Here is a 20,878-nt window from a genome sequence, read left to right as displayed (position 1 = left end):
CAAATTACAAACTCCTAAGAAGGGCCATATTGCTTTTTGGGGTGCCTTTTGTCTGGGGTTTTGCATCCTCTCCTATGAGCTGTCCCTGAACTCCTATTTTCCGTCTTCTGTGTGTCTGAGCCGACTCCAGAGCTTCACTCTTGCCACCTGTGAGCCGCCGCGCGGCCACAGCTCCAACAAGAGCCTCTTTTGTCCTGTGGTGATCCCTAAAAGAAGTCCTCCTGGCGGGGATCGGGGTGGTGGGGGGCGGGGAGATGAACGCTGCAGCCAGCAGCTACCCCATGGCCTCCCTGTACGTGGGTGACCTGCACTCGGACGTCACCGAGGCCATGCTGTATGAAAAGTTCAGTCCTGCGGGGCCTGTGCTGTCCATCCGGGTCTGCCGTGATATGATCACCCGCCGATCCCTGGGCTATGCTTACGTCAACTTCCAGCAGCCGGCTGACGGTGAGTAGACGCTATCCCCACAAAATTGGGGTCTCAAGGATCTGGGCAAGTCCCCACTCATGAAAAGGATCACCGACGCAGCATGTTGCCCCAAAAGCCAGTAGTGGGGGGCCTGATGCAAGCAGGGGTTAAGAACAGGGGCCTGTACCAGATGGCTTCTATCGCTTGCGAACTGGGTGACCTTGGGTGAAGTGAAGGTGGGGTTGGAACCCAGAAAGAATGCATAAAGGGGATCAGAGAAGTCCTACCATTCCATTGTGTGTGATCCTGCTTAGTGGGGCTGGGCTTTAGAGACCCTTGCCTGGTGAGTAGGTATGGCTTGTGCCCCTCCCAGGCCTGCCAGAAAGATAGGACGATTGAAATTCCATTCCCTGCAAAAATTTGAGATTGTAAAACTGCTGGCTCCTCCTCTACCCTTGCCCTGGCCTGGGGTCTCTCAGGCTAGGATGCCAGGGGACAATTCTATGCAAGGATTTGTATTTGCTCCTACAGCCTCATGTGCAGTCAGTACCCATGCCAAGTCCCCAGGCTGCAAGTTTGCCACTGGGTGAAGGAGGAGTTCTTCTGGGAAAGTGCCACCTGGAATCCCACTGGGTTGGGGGTTGGGGCTGGTGAGAATTATCACCTTAACCTCTACAGCGATTGACACTTTTCACTTCCTGCCATCTGAACAGCAATTGGAGGCTAAGTTGGGACTCTCAGTGTAGTGCTCTGGCTGCCCCAGATTGGAGCAGTGGTGAGGTATGCTGCAGGCATGGCAGGAGTGAGGCAAGAGGAAACTTAATCGGTCTGCACGTGATGCCAGACTAAGAGGGAACAACTGCAGAGACCATTACTGGGAGAAACAAACTATTCTGTGGCAAAGTCCCCACACTGTTCCTGAGGCAGAGAGATTGTAATTTGCCCCAGGTGCATATGAGACCAAGAGAATTGGACTTGGTCTTCTTAGCTGAGTTGTCTTGCCCTACGTACGAGCACAAAAGTGGTTGAGTGACCTTTTTAGTCAGGGAGTAGTGGGTACAAACACTTAACTGTTGCCTGCTTTCTTGCCTCTTCTGAACAAAAGTCCTGCCACTTAGATAGTAGCAGAAGCTGTTGGTCAATGTGTCTGCCAACACATACCTCTGCAGGACCTCTCCCTGCTATATTTAAGTGCAGTCAGATTTGTCAGACTAAGCCGACTTGCCTTCTGCAGTGCTGGCTTGAAATAGAAAGAGGAGTTATATTATAATGGCCTCTTTTGCTACTAATCAGTAAAATCGCTTGGGGTCCCAGGCCATGAATCTCTGATAATCCTCACAACAGATTCTCTGTTCAGTATCCCCTTTCCCCGAGAGTGAATAGAAGATACTCCCTTGACTGACTGGACCCCTGAATTTATGGAGGTGAAAATTTCCTGAATGTTGCCGCAGAGCAGGAGAAAGCTCTCCCACTCTAGCCCTGTCTAAAATGCCCTCATGGAGGAAGTTTTAGGTGATGCCATTGCATTAGTGAAGTCACTGCTATGAAATAATTGTGTAAGTCAGGTCTGGGTGTCCAGTGAAGAAATGTGTTGCTGGCTGGCAGGTGGTTATTTTAGTTTTTGATCTTTTACATGGTCTCCACAGTGCTAACATTTACTTGGTTGGCAAACTAAGGAAGGATTCCAAGGCACTTGGGCAGTTGGAATCTTGGAAGTGCATAGAATTCAGGTAGCTTCATGTGAATACCCCCTTAAGTGCTGCCAGGTTCCAAAGACTTGGGAACTACGAAGCCTCTACTTTCAGGCTAGGCAGAATGGTTGGCAATCCATTGTATTATAATAATGCCAGTTTCTTATAAATGATGAAGTCTAGTCAAATATGAGGGAAGTTTGAATGTGGGTCCTACAAGGCCGTTTAGATTCTCTTGTTTAGCCCCTTTACCCAACAAGGACTTGGACTAGAAAGGATCCAGCTTCCTATCATGAATTAGAGTGGTTAGCTGGAATTTACAAGTTCTGGTATGGCACTGTAGGATAAGCACTAAACTGCTAAACCGCAAGGTCCGCAGTTCAAACCCACCAGTCACTCCTTGGAAACCCTATGTTGTTTTTTAAGTGCCATTGAGTTGCTTCTGACCCATAGAGACCCTGTATAGGGTTTCCTAGGAGCAACTAGTGAGCTTGAACCACTGACCTTAAAGTTCACACTGACTTGGCAGTCCAGCGAATTAACCCACAGCACCATACCCTACACAATCTTTATTTATGAGTTGTGACTGGCTTGACAACACCTAACAACATTTTACCCTCAGTAATAAATGGGCTGTAGGAATTTGGTGCCCTTTCATTTTAATTGAGTAGCTTTTTTTTCCAAAGTGGTTACCTTGGAAAGTCCTGGAGTAATTTGTGACAGTAACCTACTTACCTACCTGAGAGTACGGTTTTGTATTCTTCCACTGAATGTGTTTCTCCTACAGCGGAGCGGGCTCTGGACACCATGAACTTTGATGTGATTAAGGGAAAGCCAATCCGAATCATGTGGTCACAAAGGGATCCCTCTTTGAGAAAATCTGGTGTGGGAAATGTCTTCATCAAGAACCTGGACAAATCCATAGATAACAAGGCACTTTATGATACTTTTTCTGCTTTTGGAAACATTCTGTCCTGCAAGGTAAACACTGATGAAACAATTTCAGCAGAATAAGTACTGAATAAACACCAGGAAAGTGCCTTGGAAATGGGCAGTGAGAATGTGGTAATTTTCAAAATGCTGGAAATGGCTCTGAATGCTACAAACTCCCTGTTGATAATCTAGTGGGTGCTTTTATGCCTTCATTCATTCTCTCAGCCTGAAGACTCCTGGTTTTCTAGGTTTGGAAGACCTTAGATTTTTTTTCGGAGGGTGGGCGACAAAGAAATGCTTTGGGGCTCCAAGAGGTTTTAGTCTAATCATTTCACATCTGTTTGTGTGAAGCATTTTGTAAGGCTTTTCTGTGGTGTGTTATTTACCTGTCTGATTTCACCAAAGCCCAAACCAAGCCCACTGCCATTGAGCCAATTCTAACTCAAACTGACTATAGGGCAGAGTAGAGCTTCCTGCCGTCTTGATGGAGCTCTGGTAGTGTTGTAATGGGTTATGAATTGAGTTGCAAACTGCAAGGCCAGCAATTCAAATCTACTAGGTCACTGTGAGTTGGAACCAACTTCATGGTACAAAACCACCAGCCACCAATCTTTATGATAGCAGACTGCCATGGCATTATTCTGTGGAGCAGCTGGTGGATTTGGATCACAGACCTTTTGGTTAGCAGTCAAGTGTTTATCCACTGCCACCAGGTCTGCTGTGCCATGCATGACTCCACACTAGATTGAAATGCCCATGTCCTTCATGGAAATGGAAAATGTTTCATCTTGCTACAGCACTGAGGGTTGTGCCCAGAGGTCTTAAATGTTTTTTTAATGAAAGTGAGTAAGAAGGTGTTTGGAATAGAAGCAGCCTAATAATAGTAGCTTCCATTTGTAAATGAAGCGCTTACTAGGTGTCTGGCACTGTGCCAAATGCTTTATTTGCTGCCGTCTGCCCATAAATAGGCCAGAACCATCTCAAAACAGGAGACCCCAGCGTAAGAGACAGATGAGTTCCCCATATCGCTCAGAGCTGGCCAGTGGTGCTAAAATGGCCCACCTTGTCTTTAATAGGTGGTGTGTGATGAGAACGGCTCTAAGGGTTATGCCTTTGTCCACTTCGAGACCCAAGAGGCTGCCGACAAGGCCATCGAGAAGATGAATGGCATGCTCCTCAATGACCGCAAAGTGTGAGTGTCCCAGTCTGGAGCAACAACCATCGCATGAGCCAGCCGTGGCCCCACTTCGGTATTAACTGGCACACACAAAGCGGCTACTGGTTCTCGGCCCAAGTGTGGCCTGCTCCTACCTCTCCACTCCAGGGCTGGTGAGTCTCCCTGCCCAAGCCATGGCAGCCCTTTTTGACTCGCCAAGGTGGGCTTCCTGCCCATGCCATAGCCTGCCTGCCACCTCTCCCTTAACAGCATTCGCCTGTGGGTTTTGTGAGCATCTGGCAACTGGGGCTGGCTGGAAGGCAGCTCTGAGCCCACTCTGAGCGGGGGTCTTGGCCAGTGGCAGAGTGGAGAGGGCCCTGGACTGACCAGGAGCTGTATATTAGTCATGTGCCCTTGGCCCCTTGCTATGACTCAATGTGTACATGGGTCACTGACTTAGTTGTCATTTCCAAATTGATCCTAACTTAGGATTCAGTGGCTTTCTACTATAAGGCTTAATTTAGTTAATGACAAATCCTATTGCAGAAGACACTGTTCTAGCAGGCCTTAATGTTGTGTTGTCGTTATTACTGTGGAGAGAAGGGGGAGTTCCACACTGGGGGAGGAAGTGGGACAGTGAGTCTTGGCATGAAACAACCCTGTCTGTCCTTTGTGCTCTTGAGTAGATCAGAGGATAGGCTGCACTGATCTATGTGCTTGGCACTCAGGTGTTTCACAGGCATCACTAGAAGAAATATTTTGCAGTATTTGGGAAACAATTCCAAAAATAACTAAAACCGCAAAGGTTAATTCCTAATTCACTCCCAATCGTCTGACTCCTTCCAGGATTAAACAACCACCGATAATTGGCTTGTATCCTTCCAGACTTTTTCTATGCATTTACCTAGATGCACAGAAATGAACATTTAAAAAGAATATGGTTCTGTCTATGTCATCAGGTTCCTTCACAAAGGCAGTGTGATGTGTGTGGTAGAAGTAGCCCTGGTCTAAGCCAGGAGCCCTGGGGATTGGTCCTTGCAGGAAAGTCCTGCCTCATACTTTCTGCAGGAAGGTGGCGTCTTTGCGCATGCTCCAGATTCCTTCATGCCCCTGGAAATCATTATTTGGTCCTTCTGGGTGATCACTGGTTTTCCTGGTTTCTTTTTAGGTTTGTGGGCAGATTTAAGTCTCGAAAAGAGCGGGAAGCTGAACTTGGAGCCAAAGCCAAGGAATTCACCAATGTTTATATCAAGAACTTTGGGGAAGAAGTGGATGATGAGAGTCTGAAAGAGCTATTCAGCCAGTTCGGTAAGTCCTACCGCATCTCATCCCCAAGACTATCTGAGCTGCTTGGAATTAATTAGAAGGCCAGACATAGTGCCTCTGTCTGTCTTGTAGACCATATGGGTTCAGCAAGTGGTTGGCGTCAAGTAGCTATCTAGAAGCATGCACTCCTTAAGCTGCAGAAGAGATGGTGTTACTAATAGTTCTGTCCTTTGGTAATAGGTAAGACCCTAAGTGTCAAGGTGATGAGAGATCCCAGTGGGAAATCCAAAGGCTTTGGCTTTGTGAGTTACGAAAAACATGAAGATGCCAATAAGGTGAGAATACCATCAGGGTCTGTAGGTAGTGGTAGCCCCACTGGCTTAGGGCATGAGGACAGGACTTTCTTATTGTTAGCACAGTGGAGTTGGAATGGTCTCGAGTAGATATCTAGTTGTGGTGGGCACAGTTACTATGCTTTGAAATTATCTAATAGTTACATGTGTTCATATCATTTTAACTCTTTGCAGAGTGCTTGGCACATACCTTTACTTTAACTGTATTGTCTAGCCCTGTGGGTTGAAAGAACAGGATAAGTGTTTTCCCGCCCAGAGTTGCTGATTTGATATCAGCGTAGCAGCTCCTTACTGGCAGAGTACTGACCTATCTTACTTCACAAAAGAAACAAGTTCAGTGAAAACCAGATTATAAACCTAGGCCTATTTCTACCATACTCATATTTATACAATACCGTTTTTTCCCTGTATTTGGACCAGAAACCCAATGAAACAATCCCGTTTTACAGATGAGGAGTATGGAATTGCTTAGTAGACTTCAGAGATTGGAATGAATTAGTTTTTTGCCTTCCAGGAAAGGTTTCTTTCCCCCAGAATAGTTGGTGGGACTTTTAGACCTCCAGCCCCCCAGTTTTAACATCTTGATTTAAAGACCTGTATTTTCTTCCTAGGCTGTGGAAGAGATGAATGGAAAAGAAATAAGTGGGAAAGTCATCTTCGTAGGCCGTGCACAGAAGAAAGTGGAACGGCAGGCTGAGTTAAAACGGAAATTTGAGCAGCTGAAACAGGAGAGAATTAGTCGATATCAGGTGAGGTGGTCTTGGCCCAGCCTACCCAAGGGAATTTTACTATGAAGTGTTTGCACAGCAGCCTTATTCAGCAGGCATTTTCATTAGGGATTTGGAGTGTGCTTCCTTGCTTTTCTCCCAAGAGTATCATGTTTAAAATTATATGCCTACCAGATAGGGCAGTAGTTATAAAGCAGGGCAAAAGGGGCACCTTTTACTTAAATTCCCCTTTATATGGAATGGTGGCAAGAACCCACTGAGGTGAAGGGTAAGCTCTAGATAGAGCGGCCAGAGCAGCTGTGGGGAAAGCCAAGTGACTGCATTGCTGGTCCTGTCAATCTCAGGGCAGTGGTTTCTCAATTTACATCCTGCAGGCTCGTTAACATGTGGATCGTTCGGTCCCAGCCCCAGAGTTGCTGCTTTCTTAGGTTGTGATCTAGCATGAGAATCTGTATTTCTAACAAGCTCCCAGTGATGCTGCTTCTGAACTAATGAGCACACTTTGACAATCCCTGTCTCAGAGTATTAGGGTTACAGAAGTACAATTAACAGTGATGCTTCTTTTTCAGGGGGTGAACCTTTACATTAAGAATTTGGATGACACCATTGATGATGAGAAGCTAAGGAAAGAGTTTTCTCCTTTTGGGTCAATCACGAGTGCTAAGGTATTTTCCTACTGAGATTTGGATACTGAAAGAGAAATTTAGAGGTTCATTGGCATTTGTCTCATTGAAGGAATAGGATCTAAATTGTGCTAACCTCTAGGGGTAGCTACCAGTTACCCTTCGGAATATGAGTATGCTCTGGAAGATGACACTTCATCATGTGAACATTGTACTCTCTCCCAAATACTGGAGTATGGAAATGCATCCGACCCCCAGTGCACCTGAATCTTTCCCATTCTCTGCTGCCTCGTGCTGGTGTGGGGACAGATGGTGCTACAGTATGAGCAGAGGAAATCCAGACGGGTAGTTTCCATTTGCCTTGGGGCCTGTCTCTACAACTCTGCCACACTCCTTCCTGAGAGGGGGTTTTGAGGACTTAGGAACTGGAGTTGGGAACATTTGGCCTTCAGCAAGACAAATGGGGTGGACTATTTCTCTATATAGTTTTGCAGTGTGCCTCATTGCTTGATTTTTCTCTGATAATCCTACCAACTGAGTTTGCAGGGCAACTTCTATTTTAAAGATAAGGATGGAGTCCTTGAGCAAAAGAATATTGGTTACATGAGGATAGTATACTGAGTGTCCTTGGGAGTGTGACGTCTGCAGTGCTGCTCCTGCTGACACAAAAGTACACCAGATTTCAGAGAGCCCTTAGGTGAAGAGAAAAAGGGCTAGATGGGCTGCTAAAGGTGTAGGGGCCCTTTCTCAGCTGTCATGTACACCACTTAACCTGGGGGTGTTAATGAAGATAATCATGTGCAATAGGGAGAGTTGGCTTAAAGGCACAAGCTATGCCTGGGGCTCCCCCAGTTTCTTGCTCCTCTGTCTTAACCACCCTGTCAGTACAATGACTGATAGTCTTTCCATGCTTATTTGCGTAGTAATCTAGCTGGCATTGGCAAGAAGAGCACAGAAGAGACATGTTGTAATCATAGCACCATTTTCAGGAACATGGTGCTGCATTCTCCTCACACATCTTACTGGCTGGCCTTGTAGAGTTGATAAGCTGACATGTATTTAGGTCCATGTCCCCAGCTTTAGAAAACTCCAGTGAGTTACTACAAAATGGTGCCATGCACATATATGAGGGTGAGTCAAAGTGTTGCTACTTGGATTCCAGATCATGCATGCATAGCCAAGAACAAAAAGTTAAAGAAAACTAAAAAAAACAAAAACAAAAACACACACACACACAGTCACCCGTGGATGACTACAGACACAACTTGTCTTAGTCTAACTAGTGTGCCTTCAGAGAAACCTACAAGGGGATCTGCTAGGCCAATTGAATTCAAGACAGAGATTAGCTCAAGAAGGTTATGGCAGTGATGTTTTAGGATTCCTAAAGGGAGTCCTGGTGTGGCGCTGGGGGTTAATGTGCCAGACTGCAAAGCTGGCAGGGTCAGTGGTTCAAGCTCATCAGCTGCTCCTCGGAAACCCTATACAGTGTTGCTATGGGTCGGAATCGACTCGATGGCACTTAACAACAAAGGATAATCTTGATAGATGTTCTCAGGACACAGGACAATCACAAGGACTTAAGAAGTTTTAAGAAAATTGGCAACTGCATTCGTTTGAAGGCAGGAAAGTTGTGCTGTGGAATATTCCTTCATGACAAGCACTTCCACATTTTTTTGAGGGCAGCCAGGTCTGACCTAGAGTATTTCATTGGGAAAACCTCACTATCCATCCTGTAGCCCTGATCTTGTCCCTTCAGATGACTTTTTAAATGCAAAACTCAAACATTTAAAAGAAAGCCATGTTGAATCCCATGCTGTTTGACAATGGTGTCAATCAAAGGGCCCAGGATTCTTTGGGAAGTTTTTTGTGCCATCAAGTCAGTTCTAGCTCAGCAACTCTGTATAGTGTTTTTGAGAGTGTCAGGTGGTTTGAACTGCCAACCTTGTGGATAGTAGCCCAATGCCTATCCTACAGTGCTCCGCAAGGGAGAAAATGACAATAGAGTATCAGGAAACGTGTGTGTGTTGCTGGTTCAACCACTAGCCACAGTGTAAAGCATCTGGGAACCTTAAGATCACCTGAAATGCCTGTAGGTCCTATCCTCAGGTTGTGCCTTCCTTGGTCAGAAGAACTTCCTAAGTTAAGGTAGAAAATCCCTGGCCCAGCATAGTAATTTAACCCTTGCAGTGGTGCCCAGCTTTTCTAACACTTCTGAAGTACCTGCCCTTCTAACCCCCTTAATGCACATAGAGCTTTTTCTTGAATAGCCATTCTTTTGTTTTGTAGGTGATGCTGGAGGATGGGAGAAGCAAAGGGTTTGGCTTCGTCTGTTTCTCATCTCCCGAAGAGGCAACCAAAGCAGTCACTGAGATGAATGGACGCATTGTAGGCTCTAAGCCACTGTATGTTGCCCTGGCCCAGAGGAAGGAAGAGAGAAAGGCTCACCTGACCAACCAGTACATGCAGCGGGTGGCAGGAATGAGAGCACTCCCTGCCAACGCCATCTTAAATCAGTTTCAGCCTGCAGCTGGTGGCTACTTTGTGCCAGCAGTTCCACAGGTGGGTCTTTGGGTGCTCATGGCTTTTTGGATCCTACCTACTGTCATCTGCTCCAGGAATGTGCAGTGGGGGCAGGGAGTGATTTTTTGATACTGGAGTTTTCAGAATGTCAGTAAAGGTCTCCAGGATGTTCCCATGGTTTGGTCTGAGTACACTACAGAATAAGAAAATCAGCTTGCAAGTTCCAGCCTTTATTCTGAATAAACAGCCCAAGGCCTCCTTGCTAGTGAGATGCTCTGGTGTGGGTTCAGACCCTTAAAGGGTCTTGGATGCTGTTCTTTATTACAGACTCAGGGAAGACCACCATATTACACACCTAACCAACTAGCACAGATGAGGCCTAATCCACGCTGGCAGCAAGGTGGGAGACCTCAAGGTAGGTGGGGGAAATGATGACTTCATCTCCCAGGATATAACTATCCTGGCTTCCCCTGCCTTTCCTGTTCGCAACCTCCCAGAGAAAGGCCTTTTAAGAAGGGGGAATGCTTAGGCCCTACCTTCAGGCTTGTCAGCTATGTGCAAATTTTTTTGGTGTTTTTTGCCAGGCTTCCAAGGAATGCCAAGTGCTATACGCCAGTCTGGGCCTCGTCCAACTCTTCGCCACCTGGCTCCAACTGGTAATGCTCCGGCCTCTCGTGGCCTCCCTACTTCCACTCAGAGAGTCGGTGAGCAAACTGGCCTTGAGAAGTATTGTCCGGGGAGGAGGGAGTCAGGACGACTAGACCTGGCCAAGCCATACATAGTTTTTCGTGTCCTGGTTCTGTCATTTTAATTGTGTGGTTAGGTAGGTACTTTAGGGGTCAGAGAAGTTCTAGAACTGTTGCTTTTAGCATTTCTGCGCTCATCGGTGACTCACATGCGAAAGAGATGGACTGTAGCGGTCTGTTAGCTGGATGACTACTGAGGCAGCCTGTTCTTCTAGGAAATTACTTTTCACGGAATAGATCATGCTTTCTGAGATGTGGAAAAGAGTTGTATATTACTGGTTGGCTCTTCAAAGTAGCAGTAGTGACACCCCCAGCAGCCCCCGTGTATGATTGTGTGTTGTGTGAACATGCTTTGGAATTGCTCCTTCCGTGGGACGTGGCCAGTTGGACAGCTGCTGCCAACACTGATGTGCATTTGCTGGTCTGTTGTAGGGTCTGAGTGCCCGGACCGCTTGGCTATGGACTTTGGTGGGGCTGGTGCCGCCCAGCAAGGGCTGACTGACAGCTGCCAGTCTGGAGGTGGTATTGGATGCACAGAGATGGGGAAAGATGGGATTTTACGGGTCTTTGCCCAGACTGATGGACTTTAATTCTGTTCTTTTTTTTCCTAAGGTGTTCCCACAGCTGTGCAAAACTTAGCACCTCGGGCTGCCGTAGCTGCTGCTGCTCCTCGGACTGTGGTACCATATAAATATGCCTCCAGCGTCCGCAGCCCTCATCCTGCAATGCAGCCTCTGCAGGTGAGGTCCAGCATGCAAAATGCTACAAGGATTTTTCTGCTTCTCTCCATTTGAACGGTGCTTTGCTTTGGTTCCTTCAGCAGGTCTCTGGTGCCTGTTGTGTGTCAGGGGGCTGTGTTCTGCGTGGTGAATTCCTCAAACACTGACTGTCCCTGAGGGGCATAACAAGTAAACACAAATATAAATTGTGTTTAGTGTCCTGGCACTTTTTGCCTTATTTGTTTTTACAACAAAAAAAGTGCTCAGCTTTTCGCACTTCCAGGTCAGGTTCCCATCCATTGGCCTATTTGATCCTTAGCTGTCCAGTAAGATGCCAGGTACATTTAAGACGGGAAAGAAGCCGAGTCTTATAAACTAGATGTTTAGCTTCAGATCTTTGCTGTTTCTCAGCTGAGACCTGCATTATCTCCAGAGCTGTGGCCCACTAAAGGTGAGCCAGGCTGCAGCTAGTTGGTCTCAAGGCTCAGTATTGGTGTGCAGTGGAGGAGCTGCATTCACCTGTAAGACACATCAGCTGCTTAGATTTCCTCTTTAACCTTCTTCCTGCCCTCATGCGTTCTAAGTTTGAAATTTTCAAGAACTGGCTGCTATGTAACAATGCCTTCTGCCTACTTTTAAGGCTCTGACTGACCTTGACATTGCATGTTGATGAAACATTTGATAAAAGGTATAGAATAAAGGTGATGTGAGTTATAATGGTACATTCTGATATGTATATCCTTTGGCCCAGTGTCTGTTAAGAAAAATTTCAGGGAAAGGCTACATAGCAGATGTTCACTATAGCCTTGTGTAAGAAGGCTTCAAATTCTTGAGTAACCTTGTGTAAATTAAGTGACCTTATGTCAGGAAATCCTTGCCTAGTATTATTGGTAAGTGCCATCGAGTTGGTTCTGACCTATAACTGCCAACTTTGCAGTCCAGTGTATTATCCTACAGCAGCACACCAGGCCTCCGCCTAGTAGTAGAGGTTTATTTCACGATTTTTACTGTATTTGATTATATTTTTTCTTCACCCTAAATCCCTAAGGACTGAAATTAGTTCTCAGCATGCATGCCATCTTGTATGTTTTTGGAGTGGTTGGGATGTCTTAACCTACACCATAGTGAAGTGTCCTTTCCTTGGTTGCTAACCTGCCCCTCCTGGTTCCAGGCCCCACAGCCTGCAGTCCACGTGCAGGGACAGGAGCCCCTGACCGCCTCTATGCTGGCTGCAGCACCCCCACAAGAACAGAAGCAGATGCTAGGTGAGTGACCCACTGACCTGCAGAAGAGAGACCCAAGCCTGGGGTTGGCCTCAATCAACTCCAGCATCCGCTCTTCACTGATTTGATCAGACTTTTTCTTATAAACATCCTTCCCACAGGAGAACGTTTGTTTCCACTTATCCAAACAATGCATGCAAACCTTGCTGGAAAGATTACGGGAATGTTGCTGGAGATTGACAACTCTGAGCTGCTACACATGCTGGAGTCTCCCGAATCTCTCCGCTCAAAGGTGAACTGGTATTGAGTTCAAGGGTTGTCCTCACTGGGTCAGGAGAAGGAGTCCTTGTCCCCTTGACTTAACTGGTGCTTTGTGATTTGAAGTCTGCTTCTGTGGGTATTTGGGAAAGTAGTCAGCACCCGGGCGGTCCAGGGCCTGTCATACCATTGACCTGCTGGTGATTTCTCACAGGTGGATGAAGCTGTGGCGGTTCTACAGGCTCATCATGCCAAGAAAGAAGCTGCCCAGAAAGTGGGCGCTGTTACTGCTGCTACCTCTTAGACAAGGAAATAATGTATGTTTGGCTATTTTTTCTTCCTGAAAGAATTTGGGGTTTTTATATAGAGCCACTTTTGATAATTTAGGCAGGCTAAAACCTGGGCCTTTTCTGTCATAAACGTAGTGTGGGGACGAAAAGGGAATTGTCCTGGTTTTGAATTATAAGGAACAAAGTTTTCTCTAGAAGGATCCTTCTCAAGTGACCTTATTGGTTTGGAATAGCAATGGGTCATAAAGGGTTCTCTTACTCAGATCTCAAAGCCTCCACTCTGAGCATTCGCTTCCTGGGCTTTCCTGAGTTTGAGGAGGACTGCTTAGCTCTGGAGACACAAAGGGTTATAAGCCCTTGGCATCAAGGATCTTGATCTAGTGGGAGATAACTGACTACAGTTACAGGGTGTGTTCCAGTCTGAACTGGATTCGGGAGGGCTACAACCTTTGCCTGAAGGGGCTTGGGTGAGTAAAGCTTAACAAGGACTGGTGGTTGCCTCCAGATGGAAAGAGTCAACTATAGGGCAAGGTAGAGCTAGTGTGGAGGTGGGTGTGCCTTGGAGTAGGCACACCTCAGGGGCTCTGTTGCTTTTAAGTGCCATGGGTGGGTTCCAGTCAGTAGCCACCCTGCATCAGGTTTGTGAAGAATGGCTGATGAACTTGAACCGCTGACCTTACAGTTCAAACGACTTTGCAGTCCAGCACATACAACCCCAGTGCCACGCCAGGGACTCCCAAGGGTCTAGGAGCTCTCTCTCATTAAAGCGTAAGCAAGAGGACCACAGAGGCTTTGAGTGTACAGGATGGCAGAAGAGGTGGGATATACCAGTAGCCAGCTTCTAGATGAGGTTTTCAACAATGGCCTCCAGTGGCCTGGAGACATTTGTCACATCTGGGGGATAAGTTACTGGGTAGAGGTCAGGGATGGTGCTCAACTTCATACAAATACAAAAGAAATTTTCCACAACACAGGATTATCCAGCCCCAAAGTGTCAATAGTTCTGAGATAGAAACTCTGCTTTTGGGAACCTTATTTTATCAGACAGATTTCAATGAATTCTTTATCCCTGGAGCAGTTATTTTGATGCTGTACTTAACATTGGTACTTCTCATTTCAGGATTCAAAAGCCAAATAAAACCCCTCCTGGATTTCAGCTCGTTTGAAGACTTGTAGCTTGTCCTATGGACCTCAACATCAAGAACCACAAATTGCAAATTTAATAGGTCATTTTGTATCAAAAGGTCAATTATGAAACACCTAGAATTTTTCAATTATACAAATATATTCTCTGGGTTTTGACATAGCCCAGATAATGTTAACTTTTTTTTTTTTCTATTGTGGGTTTTGATTTTTTTCCCCCAGAAATTGGTTTTATTTGATGTACCCAAGTCTTAAGTTTCTCAATAAAGAAGAAAAACCTCCATAAAACTGTCTTTGTTTTCTCCATGTTAAGCCAACTACACAATTGAATTCTGTAAATCCTAGTTTTCATTATAAGATTTAAGAAATGTAAATAGGATCAAAGAAACTTCTGTATAATTTCTTATCCTATACCAGCCAATTTTGGGTTAACAGGGTATGCAAGGAGTCCTGGTGTGGCACTGTAGTTTAAGCATTGGACTGTAACCACTAGGTCAGTGGTTCAGACCCACCAGCTGCTCTTCAGAAACCCTATGAGTCAGAACTGGCAAGGTATGCAGAACTGTTAAAAGATGATTGTGTCCCATTATATTCTTTAATATTAAAGTACTTTATTGACCTTGTTTAACTTAATAGGGAATAAGAATCTGGTGTGGTCAGAATAGACCTTGGATCTGGCGCCGGAAATTTTGAGGCAGAGTAGGGCTGGCCCAAGGACACAGGGTTAAGTTTCTCAAGAAGTCAGGCATGTTAGTTGGACAGTGTCACACAAAGTTTGCCCAGTCCCCTTTCCTACAGTCTGTCCAGGAAGCAGAGCTCTGGTGGCGTAGTGGTTACAAATCAGGCTGCAAACCTCAAGGTCAGTGCTTGGAAACTACCAGCTGTTTGAGGGAGAAAGATGAGTCTGCTCCCGTAAAGATTTATAGCCTCGGAAACCCTGAGTGGGACCAACTCCATTGCACATAACCACCACCATCCTGGAAGCAAACAGTTGACTAGATTTCCTAGGAGTTCTAGATAGAGATCTGAGTGACTACAACAAACAATTGTAAATGTTATTTTGTGATTAACCCAATCAAGGTCAAGCCATATGTCTGTCCTGGAGTGTGCCAGCCAACTTGTTCTTTCTACTTGTGGTAAGCACCCCCTTTTCCACAAGGTCTCACCCTAAATGTGGGGCCCTAAAAGATCTAATTACTGGACTGAAAGGTCGGTTTGAATCACAAGGTGGGCTGCCTCAGAAACCCTATACAGGAAGCCTTTAACAATATGGGGGAAATCCACACAAAACTAAGGACAAAGGAAGTAAAAGGGAACAACAAAAGTGCTATCAACAATCCTAAATCAATGAAAATGTACTAGCAGATGACTAAAGTGAGGGTATGCAGGAGTATATGCAGTGTTGATAGTGGATTGTGTTGTTGAGTCGGTTCCCACCCAGAGTGACTCTTAACAGGGTTTCAGAGGAGCAGCTGGTGAGCTTGAACCACCAACCTTGTGGTTCAAACCAATCTTGCAGTCCAGTGCATTAACCCACCTGTTAAGTGCTGGCGAGTTGGTTCCAACCCATAGCCACCCTATACAGGGTTTCCGAGGCTGTAAATCCTTACGAGAGCAGAAAGCCTTTTTTTCCCACGCAGCGGCTGGTCACTTCGAACTGCTGACCTTAAGGTTCGCACCCCAATTCGTATCCACTACGCCACACCTAGGCTTTCTACTTCCGTAAAGATTTACACCCTCGGAAACCCTGTACAGGGTCGCTATGGGTCGGAACCGACTTGACGGTATTTAACAACAATGCCACACCTAGGCGTTCCAAAATACATCTGGGAGCAGATCACCAAGTTTTTTTCTCTGCATAAGTTCAACCCACTTTCAAACCACTGACCTTCCAGTTAGATGAGCACTTAACCATTGCACCACCAGGATTTCTTCATTCAAAAGTAGGCACTCCCGTTTCGAGCGCCCGTTGTGTTTCATATTACTGGTTGTGTGTCACCAGAGGGCTCTCTCTAAACCACGGAGCTGGTCTAGTGAACTGGGGTTAATCCGCAGCGGGAACTAGCAGGAGGAAGGGGTGTGGCGGGGATGGGGCGGGGCGGGTTCAGCGTCGACTTCCGGCGGAAAAGCTGGGCAGCAAGATGGCTACCACCAAGAGGGTTCTCTACGTGGGTGAGTATAGTGGATTTTGTGGGGTTCTCGGTAGTAGAGTTCGGTTTTTATCTGAGTTGGGGGCGGCGCTGAGTAGTCACGACTCCAGGCGACGAGCGGCGGCCTGAGCCGGCTCTCCTGTGGGGCTTTTCCTCTCAGTAAGGACCCGGCGCTCGCGAAGTAACGGCTTTGTTGCCCACAGCCCTTTCCCTTTCTGACCTGGGATCCAGATAGGTGGTGACCCCATGTTAAACACTTGCACCCATTCTTGCTTACACCCATTCCTTCCACAAATTTCGCAACCCTTGCCCCTTAGAAAGCATCTCTGGTAGCGTAACAGTTACGAGCCGGGCTGCTAATCTCTGTCAGCAATTCTAAACTACCAGTTGTTCGGCGGGAGAAAGATGAGGCTTTCTGCTCCCATAAAGATTTCCATACAGCCTCGGAAACCCTGTGCAGAGTCACTATGAGTCGGAACCGACTCCACGGTACTTAACCACCACCAGCCAGCCCGTCATAAGATAGTTGCTAGTTAGGTTCCGGAAGCCGAGTTCCTACTCACATTGATCCTGTCTAGGATTTCTTAGGCTTTAAATCTTTTAAATCTTCGCAGGAGCAGAAAGCGTCTTTTTCCCGCAGAGCTGCTTGCGGGTTCGAGCCGCGGACGTTGGGAGTTCACAGTACAGTGCTCATTGTAGGAAGCACCCGGCTCCCTAGAGTAGCCAGGCATTATGGAAACGGCCTCCCAGCAGCGCAGCTTGGTGCGCGCTGTGATGGGGTTGTACCAGGATAGTGATGACCGTGGTTGGGTAGGGATTTCCGAGAACCACCACTGTTAGCCTGAGAGGGAAGGTCGGAGCTGGGCTTGAAAAGACCAGGAATTAGCCAGACAGCCAAGATAAGAGCAAGGCTGTTTCCGGAATGGAGACTTCGTTGTTCAGGTGCTGTCTGGTTCCGACTCCTGGCTACCACTTGTGTGTTACATAGAACTGTGTGTTACATAAAAACTGCTCCGGGTTTTCTTGCCTGTAATCTAAAGGGAAGTCAATTGCCTGGTCTTTCGCCCTGGATGCGTCTTGGATGCCGCTTGGTGGGTTCCAACCCTCAGCTTTTAGGTTAACAAGTGCAAATTGTTTGTACCATTGAAGGACCTTGAATGGAGAGCAACAAGTGCAAAAGCCCAGAGTTGTGAAGTAGCCCGGCATCTGGGAGCAAATAGTTGAGGGAATAAGGGAGAAATAGAGGCTTCTTTGGCAGTGGGGGACTTTTGAAGAATTAAGTGCTGTCAACTCGTTTCTAGCTCATAATGACCCTTATAGGTTTTCTAAGGAGCACCTGGTGGGTTTGAACTGCCGATCTTGTGATTTGAAGTCAAATGCTGATCCTGCAGTGTCACACCATGAGTCTGGTAAGCAGGAAAATGGAGCCCTAGTGTGGCGCTGTGGTATAATCATTGGACCTCCAGGTTGGTTTGAACTACAAGGTCGTTGGTTCAAACTCACCAGCTGCTCCTTGGAAACCCTATACAGGATCACTATGGTCGGAACCAACTTGATGGCACTTAACAATAACAACAAGCTGGAAAATAAGGGGGCTTCAAGGTTGTGGGAAAAAGAAATGAAAAGAGAATGGGATTTTTCCATGAACTTTTTGAAGTCCCTTTCCTGTGCCTGTCCAATTCATGCGTTCTTATAATCCTTCTGGTGACTAACAGAGAAAGAAACAAGAAGCCCATATAGAAATGGTCTCCAGTAATCAAGGGCTAGATGAGGGTCTGAAGAGGGTGGGATAGGAGTGAACCTCACTTGTCCATTTGAGTACCCAAAAGACTATAGGGACTCCTGTTCTTTCCCCCTCTTTGTGGCTACTGCTACAGCGTGTTGCACTAGCTGTTCCAAAAATATAGAAGATGATGGCTCAGAAGGCCCCTGGCATCTTTACAGGTGGGCTGGCCGAGGAGGTGGATGACAAAGTCCTTCATGCTGCTTTTATTCCTTTTGGAGACATCACAGATATTCAGATTCCACTGGATTATGAAACAGGTAAGTCCTTTTAGCGTTGTTTTCAAATTCCTGATACTAGAAAAAGAAGTTGGGGAAAAACAACACTAAGTCATGTTTATTCTGTGTATAGCTGGTCAATTCTCTTTATTTGGTAAAATTTGTTTGTAAGCTCAACATCAGTATGGCATTGTTTCGTAGTCATTTACAGAGTGATACAAAATTTGAGTCATCTGATGCTCATTATCATCAGAGGTTGAAATAGTGGTACTTTGCCTTCTTTCTATTGTTTTGTAAGCAGGTGGCCTTTTCATGGTCTATACTATGCCATGCTTTTTGCATTTGTGTGCTTTTTGTTGGTGATTTTCCAGTTTAAAATGACTCCCAGGCATAGTGCTGATGTGGTTTCTAGTGTTTCTAATCACAAGAAGGCTGTGCTGTGACATTAAGAAAATGTGTGTTAGAGAAGTTCATCCAGGCATGAGGTTAAGTGCTGTTGGCTGTGCTTTCAATGTTAATCAATTGACAATATAGATTTTTAAAGGTTGCTGCTGTTGTTAGGTGCCATCGAGTTGGTACTGACCCATAACAACCTTATGCACAGCAGAACCAAACACTGCCTGATCCTGGGCCAACCTCACTACTGTTGCCACTCTTGAGTCCATCGAGGCTGCCACCTGGCCAATCCATCTTGTTGGGGGTCTTACTCTTTTTCTCTGACTCTCCACCTTACCAAACATGATATCCTTCTCCAGTGACTGGTCCCTCCTGACAATATGTCTGAAGTATGAGAGACGAAGTTTGGCCATCTTGGCCTCCAAGGAGCACTCTGGCTGCACTTCTTCCAAAATGGATCTATTGGTTTTGTTGGCAGCCCATGGCACTTTCAATATTCTCCTCCAACACCATAACTCAAAAGCATCAATTCTTCTATGGTCTTCTTTATTCACTCTCCAGCTTTCGCATGCATATGAGGTTTTTGAAAATACCATGGCTTGGGTCAGGTGTTTATGATAGAGCATAACTACCACCAATAATGAGACTCAACTGTAATGAAGCTCAGAAGGGTAGCTCTGTAGGTCAACAGCATGTTTGTGATCTTGGTAATGCAAAAGGAATATTCTGACGTCAATAAGACCATCGCAGCATGTCTATGGGCTGAAACTGAAAGAGTGACAGCAGTTGGAATTGGGAGATGTTCTTCACATTGGAACCAGTTTGGGGCTTGGGTTTCTGATAGATAACATAATAAAACTCTAGTAAGAATCAACAGGAAAATAGTACAACATCTTTGAAGGTTTGACTGTTACCTCCCACCACTTGCTGGGTATCTGTACCTGCTGACCAGACCACCCTTCTGGCAGCTGTGCTAGTAAGTAGCAGAGGGCCACAAGGAGCCCTAACTTTGAAGTTGGGGTGTCTGCTCATCTGAGTGAGTCGTCCTCTATTGGTACAGTGCAGATTTATATTTGATTCTTTTGTTGTTATTTTACAAACCAGACCTTTTAGACCTTGCTACTTAATTTTGTATGTGACACTGAAAAGGGTAAGACTGGCTTTGGGGTGGGGGCGGTGAGCTTTCTCTCCCTGTAAGTTAGTAGCTCCTATTGGATTTGATGCCCCCAGCTAAGTTAGTTTTTCTTGAATATTTGCCTAAAAAGTGGTAAGGACAGTGCTCTATACACAGTTGATGTTCAAGTAGAATCAATAATTCATAAACAACTTTCCTATTTTCCAAGTCTTGTAAACATAGGTTAGCAAAGTGCTTGGAAAATACTTAAGGCTTAAATTCCCTCGGGTTAGCTCTGGAGTCCTGGTGTAGCACTGTAAGATAAGCACTGGACTGCTAACTGCAAGGTTTGAAGTTCAAACCTGCCAGCTGCTTCTTGGGAACCTTGTTCAGAGTTGATGTGAGTTGGAACCAACGCAACAGCAATTAACAACAAGAACTGGATACTTCAGACTTTAAAAATGAAGTTCACTATTTAACTGTGAAACAAACAAATTTATTAATACTTCTAGAAACATTGTTGACTAAACCAAGGAAAATCTCAAAATCAGATTTGTGTGTTTGTGAATTAAGCGAAGGTTTACGTAGCAGATCATCAGTTTTACATTCAACAAATCTTATACTTTGCTTCACTACATGGTTGCAATCCCCTCCATGTACTAACAGTTAACAGCATTTACCTCTCTATTCACTTTAACTATTGAATTCCTCCCTGTGTCTCCCGCTACCTTCATCTTTCCTTCACCTTTCCTCTGCTAAACTCCTTCTTGTATATTGCCTGCCCTGTCACCCATGTTAATATGTCTACCCTCGAGCCCATGAATAATTTTCCCTTCCCACATTATGAATTGTTTCGTTTCACAACACTGGTCTCATTACAATATTTATCCTTCTGTGATTGACTTAGTTTCACTCAGCATAATGTCCTCCAGGTTCATCCATATTATGAGGTTTTTTTTTTGCAGATTCATTGTTCTTCAACATTGCGTAGTTTTCTGTTGTGTATAAGTTTGTTTAACCATTCTTCTGTTGATGGGCATTTAGGCTGGCTCCATTTACTCTTGTAGACAGCATATTGAAGGATCTTGTTTTCTTATCCACTCTGCTCTCTCTGTCTCATAACTGGTGCATTTAAAATAGCCATTTACATTCAGTGTAAT

At 45.6% G+C, this 20,878-nt stretch overlaps 2 protein-coding genes across 4 annotated transcripts in view; both read left to right on the top strand.

Moving 5' to 3' along the window:
* Positions 1 to 224: 224 nt before the first annotated feature.
* On the top strand, positions 225 to 14,328 carry PABPC4 (poly(A) binding protein, cytoplasmic 4 (inducible form)). Of its 2 annotated transcripts, XM_006867574.1 has the most exons (16): positions 225 to 447; positions 2,887 to 3,080; positions 4,109 to 4,224; positions 5,357 to 5,496; positions 5,695 to 5,789; positions 6,419 to 6,556; positions 7,105 to 7,200; positions 9,445 to 9,717; positions 10,006 to 10,093; positions 10,263 to 10,334; positions 10,857 to 10,943; positions 11,037 to 11,164; positions 12,315 to 12,408; positions 12,528 to 12,658; positions 12,839 to 12,941; positions 14,035 to 14,328. In XM_006867574.1, exons 1-15 carry the CDS (start codon positions 255 to 257, stop codon positions 12,926 to 12,928), a joined length of 1,935 nt encoding a protein of 644 aa, XP_006867636.1. In that variant the 5' UTR covers positions 225 to 254; the 3' UTR covers positions 12,929 to 12,941; positions 14,035 to 14,328. The 2 variants fall into 2 exon arrangements, with proteins under 2 accessions (XP_006867636.1, XP_006867637.1); XM_006867575.1 differs by lacking the exons at positions 10,857 to 10,943; positions 14,035 to 14,328 and having other exon boundaries at positions 255 to 447; positions 10,263 to 10,382; positions 12,839 to 12,928.
* A 1,852-nt stretch (positions 14,329 to 16,180) lies between these two features.
* The window catches only part of PPIE (peptidylprolyl isomerase E (cyclophilin E)), a 42,905-nt gene continuing 38,207 nt past the window's right edge, over positions 16,181 to 20,878 (top strand). Inside the window, exons 1-2 of one of the 2 annotated variants that reach the window (XM_006867571.1) lie at positions 16,181 to 16,229; positions 18,152 to 18,250. In XM_006867571.1, the coding sequence (XP_006867633.1) occupies positions 16,199 to 16,229; positions 18,152 to 18,250 (130 nt within the window). In that variant the 5' untranslated portion in view covers positions 16,181 to 16,198. The remainder of the gene's footprint in view (positions 16,230 to 18,151; positions 18,251 to 20,878) is intronic. The other variant, XM_006867572.1, reaches the window with a different exon arrangement.

This window comes from Chrysochloris asiatica, unplaced genomic scaffold (genome assembly GCF_000296735.1).
Source record: "Chrysochloris asiatica unplaced genomic scaffold, ChrAsi1.0 scaffold00106, whole genome shotgun sequence".
NCBI classification, from domain to species: domain Eukaryota; kingdom Metazoa; phylum Chordata; class Mammalia; order Afrosoricida; family Chrysochloridae; genus Chrysochloris; species Chrysochloris asiatica.
Note: the sequence above shows the minus strand (reverse complement) of the source record. Positions and strands in the feature narration are given on the sequence as shown.

Coding starts and splice junctions, on each gene's coding strand:
- PABPC4 (XM_006867574.1), top strand. CDS start 255: ATGAACGCTGCAGCCAGCAGCTACCCCATGGCCTCCCTGTACGTGGGT. Junction 3,081..4,108: donor GAAACATTCTGTCCTGCAAG/GTAAACACTGAT, acceptor TGTCTTTAATAG/GTGGTGTGTGATGAGAACGG. Junction 5,497..5,694: donor AGAGCTATTCAGCCAGTTCG/GTAAGTCCTACC, acceptor CTTTGGTAATAG/GTAAGACCCTAAGTGTCAAG.